We start from the raw sequence: 13,431 nt of genomic DNA on the forward strand, positions 1-13,431 counted from the left end.
CGGCTTATGTCAAATGGCAAACAAGACCATGCATCTCATTAATGAGAATACCATCATGGCCATTTTGACGTTCTCTAGTTAACTCACAAACTAAGAGTCCGCCAACTATTCAGATGATATCCCAGGAGTGGGAAAACGCGATAAGCGACGGAGGTCTCCAAGTCATCAAACTGCTTCATAATTTCGTTCTGGAGCCTACCTACATAGGTGATGCTTGCCTTCTCTTTCTCTATATTCCTACCTAAGTATGTGGTAGGTAGTAACAACATTTTGGCAGTGAACAGTCCCGTTCAGATGAAAGTTCCGTCGGCAAGCAATTAAGTGACACCAGCAGGCCATGGAAGTGTTGCAGCAATCGAATTGGGACTCGTGGGTACGGCCATATTGCTAACAAAAGGGACTATCCCTCAATCAGATCGGCTTCTTTGGTGAAAGGTGACATAGAGAGGTGTAGTTACCGTTGCGCTTGAAGGAAGAAGAATCTATGAAGTAATCGCAGTGGTTACTCTGTGATAGAAATGATGAGCGGATATCTCTATGTTCACTTGCATATGACGGCTTATTGCGCTATGGATATTCGCAAGGCCAAAGGACTTAGGTCGCATTGAGGTGCTTTTATGTCCGCCTGGTCATTGAAATCATTTTGAATATGCGGTGTGTCTGTCTAATCTTACATTACCCCGTGTGCTGATGTACTTACATCGCTCATTTGAATGCATCCAACGGCACAGCTCTAGCGTATCACACGCCAGTTCCACCTTGTTGGAACGCCTGACTTGAGTCCTTAACAGTTTTCAGAATATAACGATCATCAACTACATGGCATATTACTTGTTTGATGCGTATTACTGACTGTGCCACCCTTCGATTTTCAATTCAAGACGCTCACCAGTAGATTACGATCGAAAGCAAACGATAATCCAGGGATATTCTACAGATCAATACTCTTTCCTCCTATCTGGCATTGAACCAACGAAGTAGAAATGAATAGTGACAATAACTGGCTGCGCAGTTGCCATCATGTCCATATTTCTGCTTAATCGCCTTTAGTTGTTGTCACTCTTCCAATCTTCCAGTATACAATATCTTGACATCATACAGCCGGGCTCAGCCTCTATCACCAGTCATTTGGTACGTGCCACCTTATAGAACCGTCTCCAGCTCATCCTTATCTAGAGGTCATATTAAAAAATGCTATAACCGTCTAGAAAAGATTCATGAGTACGAGCTGCTACTTTCTCGAGACCGGATTTTCTGCACACCTAACATCTTGCGTCTTTTGCATGCTGGATATTATGAGCCTTATACCGTTGATTTTGCCCTGTATATCAGATAATGTATGCTAGACTTGCTTCATTATAGGGGGTACCTCTTCCTGAAGGTGCTGGTTGAGCTCTTCCATAAGGTTCTGCTGGAACTTGATCTTCCCTTGCGTATCGGATAATATATGTTGGACTTTTCTCATTATAGCGGGTGCCTCTCGGCAATGGTGGCCGGGTACTTCCATGCCACGCTGCTGAAACTTGATCTTCCCTTGCGTATCGGATAATATATGTTGGACTCTTTTCATTATAGGGGATATCTCTCGGAGATAGTGGCCGGACTCTTCCATGCCACGCTGCTGCAACTCTTCGTTGCGTTGGATCTTGTCATAATCTGCCTAATTATGAGCATCTGAGATGTGGTCAGAACTGGAAACCCTTACATGGTGATGGCACAGCTTCACGCGGAAAAAGAATTTGGTACATCTTTTGCCATATTTCCTCGTCAGTGCCATCTGTTCCCTGTGATTTAAGGTCTCTATCCTGGGCCTGGTCGAATCCCTCGCGAACAGGAGCGGCCTTGGGTTGGCAGGGCTCAGCAGCATGTTTGTGAGACTGAAGTGTATCCATGTCCTCAAAATGCTCATGACACCTGTCACATTCGTACTTAGGTAGCGCATGCCAACGAAACAGGTGTTCCCTACATATTTCAATTAGTAAACTGTGATTTGAAACGGTACATAATTTGGAATATTATACTTCAAACGATGAACACTAATCCACCATCCAGAACACGGTAGTTCATTCTTCCATGTAGCTGGGCTATGTTTGTAGTACGGGCAGGCGAAGAACCGTGGAGAGCCATCATAGTCGCCATCAAGATTCCGAGCTTTCTTCGATCCTGTCACTCCATCATTTCCTTTCTTATTGTTCTTTGCATCAACGACTTCTCGCTGCCTTTTGAGTGTGGCTGTAGTATTCTTCCTATATCGCTCTCGTCTGACACATATATTCCTCACGCTTCCTTTCAAGTTACTGATTTCCATCATCAGTAATCTATCACTGTGAACCGTGAAGTATTCTCCTGATAGTGTTAGAGCTTCTACCTTCAGTGCAAGGCAATGCCCACCTCTCCCTTCCTCTGTACAGTTAAGGAGAGCAAACCAATTATTCCCGTCTGCTTGTACAACAGGGAGTGTCAGATGTATCCCTTTGTTGCTGATAGTAAGCGGGGTGTAGATGGTGTTCAGATAACTAAACTGGCTGAGCTGGATGACATTTCCAGAATCAGCGAAAGCAGCAGGTGATGGAGCTAGTAGTCTGCCCGAGTTTACACTTGGCTGATCTGGGTCGGAATGAGACCTCCAAGCAAAGAGGCTGTAATCATCAGATTGCTTCATGATTTCTTCCTGCAGCCTGATGAAGGCCTTTTCACCTTCCCCATATAGTAGCGGCATATTGACGTCGAACAATCCCATGAGACAGTAAGCAATATCCTCAATCCTTGTTGTATCCCTCATAGATGCCCATGACATTATTTGAGCTGTGCTAACAGTGTCAATGCTATCGCCTGATAGGATATGAATAGGGACTCCTGTAATACTAGAGATTTCCTGCTTCAGGCCAGCCTTGGTCCCTATGGGTTCCCATTTCGCATTATCAAATATGATGTGGGCAGGGGCGATCAGTTCTTGGAGGGTCCATCCTCTCTTGAACCAACTGCTCTCGCGCAAGTGAGATACTGTGACCGAAGCATCGCAGTCTACATCGACCAAGAAAGCAAAACATGCACCCGCACCTTCGTACCATCGGTACATTGAGTTGATAGCTTCGGACAGCTCGGCGCTGCTAGTTTTGTCAATACAGCAGGTGTCGAGCCACACATACTGAAACCCACGGGCTGCAGATACTGAGCATGCCATTTCGACTTTCCTGTAGCCTATCATCTTCTCCGCTACATCCAACTTCATGTCCTGAAAAGTGACCTCGTTCTCTTGCCATGTGTGTGACAGTATGGCATACCTTGGAATGGTTCTATCTGTGAACGTGTAGAGAGTACGTGTTGTTGTGTGAAGAAGGCGCATGGTGACGGAGGAATCTCAACAGGAATAGCTCGTTAGAAGGAGTTCTATCTGCCGTAGCTCATTCTTTTTCATAGAGTCATCTCCTAGGTTATCTGAGAGTAATTGAATCGACTATGCCGTGCTTAAGAAGCGCGGTCGCGCTCACCGTACCAGCGCCAAGATGTAGGCACCTACCGGTAGTGCGCGGGGCATTTTGGATTTGGAGTCGTACATCCCGACTCGGGAGAGTATGTACCTCAGTAATTACAATGGATGCCCTGCCTTGCATTTAAACGTTATCGAAGCTCGCCCATGGGATGAAAGCTTCGACTAAAGGTGTTCGATGGATTTCTTGCCATAATAGCCTCCCTTTCCCCCTCAACATCTAGTTTCACGTATCCCTCAAAGTTACAACAGCTTCGACTAGAGCACCAACCATTCTCTCCGTCGGTCTTGCAGCAATGAGTGATTGCTGGACTGTGAAGTTCTAAGGGTCGCATATAATGCAACGTGCCGTTGCAGATGATTGCCATATGTAGTGCTGTCTGCAACATAGTTCACCATTCAAATTTGGTTAGCTTTTTCTACCATCTTCCCCTAATTCTGCTCTTGGTCAGTTATATGTTAGTCGCATTCATGCGCCGCATAATACACCTGTAAACCTTTTCTTTACAACTCGGGCTACTGATATGTGATTATTACTATAACCGACCTATCGTGTTGTGACCAGATGCGGAGATGTCCTGTACACAGGCTTGCTAATCAATGCATAGAAAACCTGCCGCCTAAATATACATAGCTGAGTTGAGTGTACTCCATACTTAGAGAAGGCATCTTTACATGTCTGTCATGATAATCTGCGCTGCGTGCTCGGCTATGGCGTATATCACTCCCTGTGGGTTCGAGCGAGGCGCAATAGGCATAATACTCGCATCGCAAACTCGTAGGTTAGGGCAACCATATACACGCAATGAAGGCCCTACAACTCCACCCATCTCTCTCGGCATCATAGCACATGATCCAAGCCAATGGTGCGCTCCAACGGCCGTGCTAAGGAGGTAGTCTTTTGCCTTCTGGAGATCTAAGAACTCACCAAACTCCGGCATGCCTAGGCCTCGCTTGCCGTCAAGTTTTAGATGATCTGAGAGCGGCTTGGTCATGGCGATTCTCTCGGCAAGCTGAACATGTCGAGCTAAAACCTCAAGGTCAAGAGGGTGTCCGAAAAGATTTGGGTCAATGGAAACCCCCTTCGAAGACTTTGGTGGCAATGCAGAGGTGATGTGCACTGAGCCGCGGGACAGTGGATGTCCTAGATGTGCTGATATTGTGAAATACTTCTCAGATCCTGGGGGAGGTGGCAATACAGATTTGTCACCTCCAAAGCAGATATACCCGGGAGCCGTCATATAGCAGCCAGAAGCCTCGGATGGTGAGGTTAGATGGGATCTAATGAAAGACTCGTGAGCCATGGCCAGTGAATTCACAGTTCCGCCTGGCCGTGATGGGATGCAAGTATCTATGGCGTGTCTTAACTCGGCAGTATCCGGAATGGGAAGCTGGGCTAAAACATTAAGATTGCTTTGGGATGCTGGCCCTGCCTTTTCATTATCATAGGCTTTCTGAGCCTCGGCAATAGCAACGGGATCTCTTCGCAACAAGTCGTCGATCGTGTTGAATCCTTCTTGGTCTACAGCTTCGTACGTGACAGTGAACATAGGGTGGTTCTGAAGATTTTCACCAATGTGAGGGTTATCGACCATGACATCTATCCCGAGGCCGTTCAATAGCTTCTTGTTGCCAAAGCCTGATGCTTCAAGCAGTCTAGGCGTGTTGATTGCGCCGGCGCTGAGGATGACCTCTTTTCGGGCGTGGACAGTCCCCGTCACTCCAGTTTTAGCGTTGCTATACTGAACTCCGGTCGCAGTAACAGTCTCAGATATCTTCGTCAGGATCTTTTCAACAAATGTTCCAGTCCACACGGTGAGATTACTCCGAGAACGAGTACCATGGTCTAGATACGCGTTTGCTGCAAAGCTTCGTTTTTTATCAGATCCAATTGTCTCGGGGCCGATCACGCTACCTAATAGTTTTCCAGAAAAGGGGTCGCTGCACACTGGGAATCCAAGATTGGAGAGCGTCTCTCTCCAAACACGAGGCCATTGAGTTTCTTCTTTGGGGATGGTGATCTGGAGAGGGCTTTGGCCTTCTTCTTGAGTAGACTCAGACAGGTGAAATCGAGACATACTCTTCGAGAAACTTGCCCACTCCCATCCGGGATTTCCCAGCTCGGCCCAAGCATCTATACTGGCCTTGGAGTTGGGAAGAAAAGCAAATCCATTCACAGCACTCGAGCCACCAAGCAAACGACCAGCAGGGGCTATCATCTCCCGACCTCCAAGCTTCTCCTAGTTGGCACAGTCAGATCAGAAAACAGACACAGGATATATCAATGAAGAAACAAACCTGGGGAGTGGTTGTAAACCCCCAGTTGGCATCAGAGGTTAGCAGTCTCGGCCCCATCAATGGATGATTAGCTCTGGGATCATCCGTAAGATCATCTCCAGCTTCAATGACGAGAACCTGAAGCTCTTGTTTTTCCGAAAGACGGCTTGCAAGGACGCAGCCAGCAGTCCCGCCGCCGATAATGATGATATCATACACGTTTGAGGTCATTATTCAAAGCTTCTAGTAGAGCTTGAGCAACGTATTAGGGATGGAAGAAAGGAGTAGACAGAAAGTTTGGGATGTGCAACAATCCGAAATAAGCAGGAGAATTGAGGTGCGTTGCGCGGTACTCGTTCAAATAGGCAGCGATTTGTTGCTTTAAAAGTACGAATGTTGCTCCCAACAGAATTACGTGGTCGTACAGGCAGTGGCCAATCCTGACGACTCAGGTCGGTGTGCAAAACGCCCGACAGATTGCAGACGTTGATATTTAGGGTACTCTCATAATGACAAGTGTGGCTTTAGTAGTTATGCGTTTGCAAGAACCGCAGTCCAACAGTCGAACATCCCTGCTCCGGATGCCAACCCGCGGAGTCATTGTCTTGTTAGGATCGCCTGCATCGTACATCGCATCACCGGAAATTGTTTAACATACCACATCGAAACACGCGGTGAACGGCTTGACCAAGAATGCCGGTATGCCAATAAACTATCCTCCATCTATCTTCTCATATCTCTACTGTGTGAATAAGTCTTGATCAGATTCTTGCTGCTCTCAACGATAGGAAACATGACATGAGAGTGAATTGTATCTGTCCCAGATGGGTAGAGCAGAGAGAAATGAATGTTTTGACTTCTAGTCTAACAGACAAGATATCTTAGAACTCACGCATCTCGGAATCAGCCTCTGAAATGGACTCAATAAGCCCCCAATTCGTCGGCCTTGGTTCAATGTTGATCAGGTCAGTATTCTGCGATTGAGCCCCTAGAACCAGTCAATCGGTAGATGCCACGTTACGGGACTATCTCCAGCTCATCTTTCTCTTGTAATCATATTTGAGTATTCTATTGCCGATTAGAAAGAAACTCCTGGATACGAGGTGTCTCGAGAAAGAGACCGCATTGATATCATATGATATCGGCTTGACCAGTGTGCTATAGATATGATTACCCTGGAGATCAAGGGCTAGACCAGTGAAGCCTCATATTCAAGGGCGCTTAATCTTATTGCCGTAGACTTGTCCTCGCAGTCATGAGCATTTTCCACATAAAGCTTGACGAACTCACGAGCGCGGTGATTCCAGTGTATACAATCAATGTGCCATATCCACTGCCGTAACCAGCGCGCGCATGACCTTTCCAATCCATATCTGTGATAAGGGCTTCACTCAGAGGACCAGATACCAAGCTACCTATGCCTCGGCCCGCGCACAACCCGCTGAATACCAATGTGGGATCGATTCCAGTAATCTCCCCAGATTCACGCGTGTGTCCTAGAGCACGCATGATCCCAGGCCACGTCGCGGTGAATGAACCTGCGAACAGGCCATACATAATGCAAAAAACATATAACACCGCGAGAGAAGAAGACAAGCCCCATGCGAGGAAGACGCCTAAAGTTGCCCCAGCAGATGAGATAAGAATGCAGGTGGTAGCTGGGAGCCGGTCTGTTAACACACCCATGACAAGAGCGCCAATCGTCGTGGCTATGTTGACGAGGAGCACTGTCAGCGCAGCTAGAAAGCCCGAGGCCCCGAGTACTGTGCGCGCATACGTTGGAAGATAGATACTGGGTACTGCAGAAGTCAGATGTGAGCATAACCTGTACAACTGTCTTGCGACGCTAGTGTAAGAACTTACTGAAGTGACCAGTACCTTGCACAAGATTACCCAGTTGGTATGGTGCGAATATGCCCGAGAACAAGAGCTTCAGCTCCCAAGGTCGCGTAGCTACCGTATTGCTTGGTGGCAGACGAGGCTTGATGAAGAAAGATAGCGGAGCGCAAACTATGAAAATTGCGACGCCACTGGCACGCAATGTGGTTTGGTGACCATATTGAGTGAGAAGCCGTTGCAATATCAGAGGTATCACGGCGCTAGCCAGCCCCTCGCCAGACCAAACCATCCCGTAAGCCATTCCCTTCCGCGCGGCAAACCACTCCTCGATGAAGAGGATGGTTGGAGTGTAGGCTATAGTACCTCCAACGGCATAGAGGACTCCCTGGAGAGCAATAAGAGTAGTTGTGGAGGTTGCAAGGGAAGCCAGAGTGAGCGATAGCAACACAATGAGAAGCCCAAACGGCGTTGCATACCGTACGTAGCGTGGGAATAGACGGTATATACCTAATGCGATAGGCGACAATAGATACAGTAGACCTGCCGAGGTTGTTCCAATGACAGCAATTTTGCTAGATGAGGTGAACGGCTCGTGTTGACTGTAGTAGTCTTGGAACACACCAAAGGAGAAAGTAAAGCCTGCCCCATGTTAGTGGAATGTAGAAAGCTGCCTGGCTGTGGTTTTGAGGATTGCGCGGAGATATCAATGTAGTCGTTCCATACCCCAGATCAGAGCATCCACGACGAAACTCGCGGCGAGAAAAAGCCATGCTTCTTTCCCACCGTCCACGGGTGGTAGGGAAAATTCAGCATTGCCGTCCAAGTTATCGGTTGTCCCTTGCTCAGGTGACCCTACCTGAGAACGGATGAGTTCTAGTTCTACTGATGTTTGAGACATCCTAGCGGCCAACTTTATTTTTCGAAAACACTATACGAGTTCTGGTAGACCAGAAAAAAACTATGCCCTGGTTTTCCTTTTATACACCAGCCATATGGTCGCTATCTCTCAACTACCATCAGTATCGGCAAAAGGTTATTTACTACAAGAGAATACCTAGACTAGCCGCCTATCTAACCTTCTGGGGCTATTCGCCCCCTTGTTCGCTTAGTAGATTGCGGAAATCATCTTTAGAAAGCTCTCTCCAGCTATGTCAACAATGTTATCATATCGTTGATTGTTATTGTAAGATAAAATTACAGGCACTTGGTGTCTGGAATGTAAAGACAGGAGGCATCCCTTTGAGGAATAGGGAACCAATATAGGTTATACAAGGGGCTATTTTAGGTACGCCCTTCGACAAGATCCATTGTACCGATCCCGGAGCCATCGAAGACAAAGCTTCGGCCTTGCTCCTGATTTGTCATAGGAACAAAATATGCCCATAGGGTTTTACCATGCATAGGTAGTTGTGTCGGCTTCCGTCGGTTCGTAGGTTCTGGTAGGTATTGCTATGGCACCGAGTGGAATACACAGATTGAAATAATATCGATACCGCTCAAGCCCATGCCAAGAGATGTGAGTGAGTTCTCCTCAATTATCAGCGAACGCACTATGCTCATTTCGGTAGCTCCGCCATTGTAACCTCACACTCGCAACATCTCTTGGTACCATCACCACGTGAAAACTGCACATGTTACAGGAGTCTTGTGACGGTCTACCGTGACATATAAGCTGCCCAAAGGGGCTATGCCGCCTATTGAATTGTTTTACTGGTATCGTGGAAAAAGTATATTAGAAGCCCTCGTCTGTCGACAAGTTGAACCATAATCATCATCCGGGCTCTGTACTCAACCATTAACATTTCTCTTCTCCCGTTTATGCGAGACAACAGTTACACCTATCCTTTGAACATTCATCAACATGAGTAGCAATACCCCTTTCACACTTGAGGCCAACCCAGGTACAGATATATGGCGGAAACCCCCTACTACCAATGTTTGGAATGGTAAGTCTTTCATGTCCCTTGTGGCCCTTGTTCCTGAGCGATGGGCGCCTCTTTACCAGACATATGGCAGTAGCAAAAGTTAACAGAGAATAATAGCACCCATATCGCGCACCTCTACTGGTTTGCTGAAGAAGTTCCAGTCAGCACGTGTGACATTCTGGGCCTCCTGGACAGAACGTTACGATCAGGCGGGCTTACTTCTCGTGCCCAGGAGCGCCACCTCTACACCGCCAACCACAGAGGCACCGGAGAAATGGGTCAAGACGGGCATCGAGTTCTACGAAAACCAGCCGCAACTCAGCACCGTTGGGTGTGACCGCTGGGCTGACTGGAGCGTCAGCCCCCTTACTAGAGCTGTTGACCCCGAGCAGGGTGTGACGCTCGAGGCCAGGCGCGAGGGCGATGAGAACGGCCGTTCTGTCTGGGTCTACCAGCTAGTTCTTGACAAGTCGGGAGAAGTGGTTGAGCGGCTCCCACTGCGTGAGATCTGCTGGATTCTCGCAGACGAGGACGAGGAGCAAGTACTAGATGTTAGCCCTCTTGTTGCACGGCCGGAGCGTAACACGACGTCTCAGTTAAGCGTCGAGTTCAAGGAATTCAGTGTTGTGTGGGATTGAGAAGCTGTCGTGGGATTTAGTTGCATCCTCATTCAAGAGCCGATAACGGCTTCTCAGAGAAAGCTTGATTATTTACATCTTCATTGCAAATGAAACTTTGATTTAATGAGACTTTCGAATCAAAAAAGCGAAAAGGGTTTGCGATCCTACAAATGTAGACAATACATACTTATATGCCATAATAATGAGTTACGCGATACCGAGAACCTAGGAGAAACCAACGAAAATGTTGGCTGCGGGGCAAGGTTGTTCCGTACCAATCTGCACGACGATTGGCACATTTAGAATGCAATCCAGGACGGGTAAGCGAAAAATGGAAAAGAATAAAATACAACCACAAATATAAGCATCCAAACGATCTAGCAGCTCCATTTAATCTGGGAAGGTGAAAGTGGCCGGTTTTTCACGGTAAGGCGTCACAATACCTATAGTAGCTTATCATTTATTTCGTAGGTGGCTGATGTGACGTCGAAAGGGGGTCTGTACAGCACACCAATTCACAAAGCTTCCGCAGATCCGAAGACAGCATTTTCTGATCGGCCAATAATTCTTACAAAACTTTCAATTGATATTCGCACCCGAGCCGGCAACAGCCAATCAACTATTCGCGCCGTGGAGTAGACGACAAACAAGATGGCGCCTCGCAGAACGACTCTCCCACTCACGTACCGAGTCTTCTTCTTGATCGTCGAACCGATCGCAGCGCTCGTAGGCGCCTTCTACGCACATTTCCGGCAAGACGACTATCTGCGCATGACACATTCTAGCTCAGCGCCTTCGGCGATCCCGCTAGGGACATCCATCGTCATGTCACAGCTCGCGAATCTGTATCTCCTCTTCGCGTTGAACGAGGCCCTGGTGCTGCGATGTACGAGCGACACAACAGTCTGGAAGGTGGTACTCCTGGTGCTGCTTGTTGCTGACTTCGGCCACCTGCTCTCCGTCAGCGGCCACGGGTCGTGGGTGTACTGGGATTTCACGCGGTGGAATGCGATTGACTGGGGCAACGTCCCCTTTGTTTACTTGGGTGCTTCCATGCGAATTGCCTTTCTCTCTGGTGTTGGACTAAGTGGGGTGAAGGGAGGGACGAATCCCCGCATCAAGACTACGTAGCATGTTGGTCTGATGGGGGGAATTCACTAGGTTAGGACAGCTCTGAGCTATCAGAGCAATCATTTACCTAGATATGCTCATAGTGCCAATGGGAGTACGTCACCTGCCTGGTCGTGTGATGGCAACTTCGTTCTTATTTCACACTGAAAATTTCGAAACAGTTATTGATGACCATGCCAGCTTGCTACATGCCTTCTGATGAGTAGAATTTCACTTGTAGATGAAGCTGTCGACAATGTTCTGTGCCAAGAATTGTACTGCTCATTTAAGGATGCAGATCAAAAGGCCCAATCGTCATATACTACGAAGACCATGCATCTATTCGACTGTATCTTTTGGAGCCCAGCTTAGACCCAGGAGCAGTTGAGTCTGAGCATGCTATATCATTGGTGGACTAATTTGCAACGTCGTCGATGCTAGAAAATGACGGTCAAACTATCGCTACAGATGTGGATCACCACCTTATTACACTAGAGGGCAGACAGTCAGTTGAAACGTAAGTGATTTCTTCCCACTCCTGAGACGCTCGGGTAAACTTGGAGATGCCCCTCACTGCGGCTGGTCTCGCAAGGTGGGGGTACAGAAATATATAGAGTACCCCTCCATTGGCAGTCGCGGTAGGATGATTTAGAAACAGTATCGTATCCATTGTGTATAACCGCATCCCCCTAATCTTTGACTTCCGCCTGCTCTGAAAGGAAACCGTAAAATGTCCAAATACGACCAGTACACGGGCTTCCAAGTCCACTCGGCAGATACCTGGACTACGTTTCACAAGAACAAGTTCGACGTGCAGCCATTCGGCGAGCACGATGTCGAGATAAAGATCGAGTGTTGTGGTGTCTGTTCCAGCGATGTTCACACCATCAGCGGCGGCTGGGGTGAACAGAAGTTTCCTCTGGCAGTCGGTCACGAAATTGTTGGCAAGGCAATTCGCGTAGGCCCCAAGGTCACACTCATTAAGGAAGGCGAGCGCGTGGGGGTTGGTGCCCAGTCATGGTCTTGCGGAGAGTGTCGGCAATGTAAAAACGATAACGAAACATACTGCCCTAAGCAAATGGACACATTCGGCGCTGTCTGGCCGGATACTGGAATTGTTTCCCAGGGTGGTTACTCGTCACATGTACGGACACATGAGCATTGGTAAGTTCGCGCTCACAATGGATCAGTCATTGTTGCATGGACATTGGTTGATCGTAATAGGGTATTTCCAATCCCCGACGAGATACCGAGCCACCTAGCAGCGCCGATGATGTGTGCTGGTATTACCAGCTACAGCCCGTTGGTACGCAATGGAGCTGGTCCAGGGAAGAAAGTCGGCGTAGTTGGTCTCGGAGGGCTTGGGCACTTTGGTGTTTTATTTTCGAAAGCCTTGGGCGCTGAGACCTGGGTCATCTCTCGATCCCACAGCAAGGAAGCAGACGCAAAGGCCATGGGGGCCGACGGATTCCTAGCAACCCAAGACAAGGAATGGAATAAGGACCATCTGATGACGTTTGATCTGATCATCAGCACCGCCAACAACTTTGGCGAAGGTTTCGATCTGGCTGCATATCTCGCCCTTTTAGACGTTCATGGCAAATGGGTATCTGTCGGCCTGCCAGAGGATGCAGACCTTACAATCAAGCCCCAGAGTTTCATGTCTAATGGTTGTTTGATTGGCGCCTCGCATCTTGGTAGCCGAAAAGAAATGCTTGCTATGTTGAAGCTATCAGCTGAAAAGGGTATCAAGTCATGGGTTGAAACTGTTCCAATTAGCGCTGAAAACCTGTCGACCACTGTACAAAGACTCCACAAGAATGATGTCCGGTATAGATTCACGATGGTCGACTATGAGAAGGAATTCGGGGCCTAAAATCAAAACATAGATGCTTTACTTCATATTATACAGTATTCCAACTGGAGGATGTCTGGTCTCGCGAGCCGGGTGTTTCCAAAGGAGGCCCCTAGACGTAAAAATAAATCGGTGCATGTGATAATGTTTGATCATCTCACGGGATAATTAGATCATGTGATATTCTATACCATCAAGCAGATAGTTTCACTTTAGAGCCATGGGAATGAATAAATACATCGAGGAGTAAGGCAAGGAGACCAGTGGAAGTGGTGATTGCCCACAAGGGTACCCAATTGCGTGACCAGTTGTCAA

The 13,431-nt window shown here is 47.8% G+C and overlaps 5 protein-coding genes across 5 annotated transcripts; 2 read left to right on the top strand and 3 right to left on the bottom strand.

Moving 5' to 3' along the window:
* Nucleotides 1–1,342: 1,342 nt before the first annotated feature.
* F5B22DRAFT_640978 (heterokaryon incompatibility protein-domain-containing protein) lies at nt 1,343–3,346 on the bottom strand (the record flags this gene model as incomplete). The annotated part of the gene is made up of 3 exons (XM_047977921.1): nt 1,343–1,656; nt 1,706–1,962; nt 2,022–3,346. The coding sequence occupies 3 exons, from the start codon at nt 3,344–3,346 to the stop codon at nt 1,343–1,345; spliced, it is 1,896 nt and encodes a 631-aa protein (XP_047836395.1).
* A 674-nt stretch (nt 3,347–4,020) lies between these two features.
* On the bottom strand, nt 4,021–6,496 carry F5B22DRAFT_15685 (putative GMC oxidoreductase). Its single transcript, XM_047969207.1, has 2 exons — nt 5,789–6,496; nt 4,021–5,727 (listed from the first exon to the last, which is right to left on the bottom strand). Exons 1-2 carry the CDS (start codon nt 5,996–5,998, stop codon nt 4,162–4,164), a joined length of 1,776 nt encoding a protein of 591 aa, XP_047836396.1. The 5' UTR covers nt 5,999–6,496; the 3' UTR covers nt 4,021–4,161.
* Nucleotides 6,342–9,061, bottom strand: F5B22DRAFT_15840 (MFS general substrate transporter). The gene is made up of 3 exons (XM_047969219.1): nt 8,330–9,061; nt 7,631–8,245; nt 6,342–7,566 (listed from the first exon to the last, which is right to left on the bottom strand). The coding sequence occupies exons 1-3, from the start codon at nt 8,502–8,504 to the stop codon at nt 6,995–6,997; spliced, it is 1,362 nt and encodes a 453-aa protein (XP_047836397.1). The 5' UTR covers nt 8,505–9,061; the 3' UTR covers nt 6,342–6,994.
* Nucleotides 9,062–9,194: 133 nt separating this feature from the next.
* F5B22DRAFT_15467 (uncharacterized protein) lies at nt 9,195–10,452 on the top strand. The gene is made up of 2 exons (XM_047969181.1): nt 9,195–9,552; nt 9,649–10,452. The coding sequence occupies exons 1-2, from the start codon at nt 9,468–9,470 to the stop codon at nt 10,167–10,169; spliced, it is 606 nt and encodes a 201-aa protein (XP_047836398.1). The 5' UTR covers nt 9,195–9,467; the 3' UTR covers nt 10,170–10,452.
* A 1,185-nt stretch (nt 10,453–11,637) lies between these two features.
* F5B22DRAFT_15469 (GroES-like protein) lies at nt 11,638–13,230 on the top strand. The gene is made up of 2 exons (XM_047969182.1): nt 11,638–12,425; nt 12,486–13,230. Exons 1-2 carry the CDS (start codon nt 11,992–11,994, stop codon nt 13,135–13,137), a joined length of 1,086 nt encoding a protein of 361 aa, XP_047836399.1. The 5' UTR covers nt 11,638–11,991; the 3' UTR covers nt 13,138–13,230.
* The last annotated feature ends 201 nt before the right edge of the window (nt 13,231–13,431 follow it).

This window comes from Xylaria bambusicola (genome assembly GCF_022495145.1).
Source record: "Xylaria bambusicola strain CBS 139988 unplaced genomic scaffold F5B22scaffold_1, whole genome shotgun sequence".
Taxonomy (NCBI): Eukaryota; Fungi; Ascomycota; class Sordariomycetes; order Xylariales; family Xylariaceae; genus Xylaria; species Xylaria bambusicola.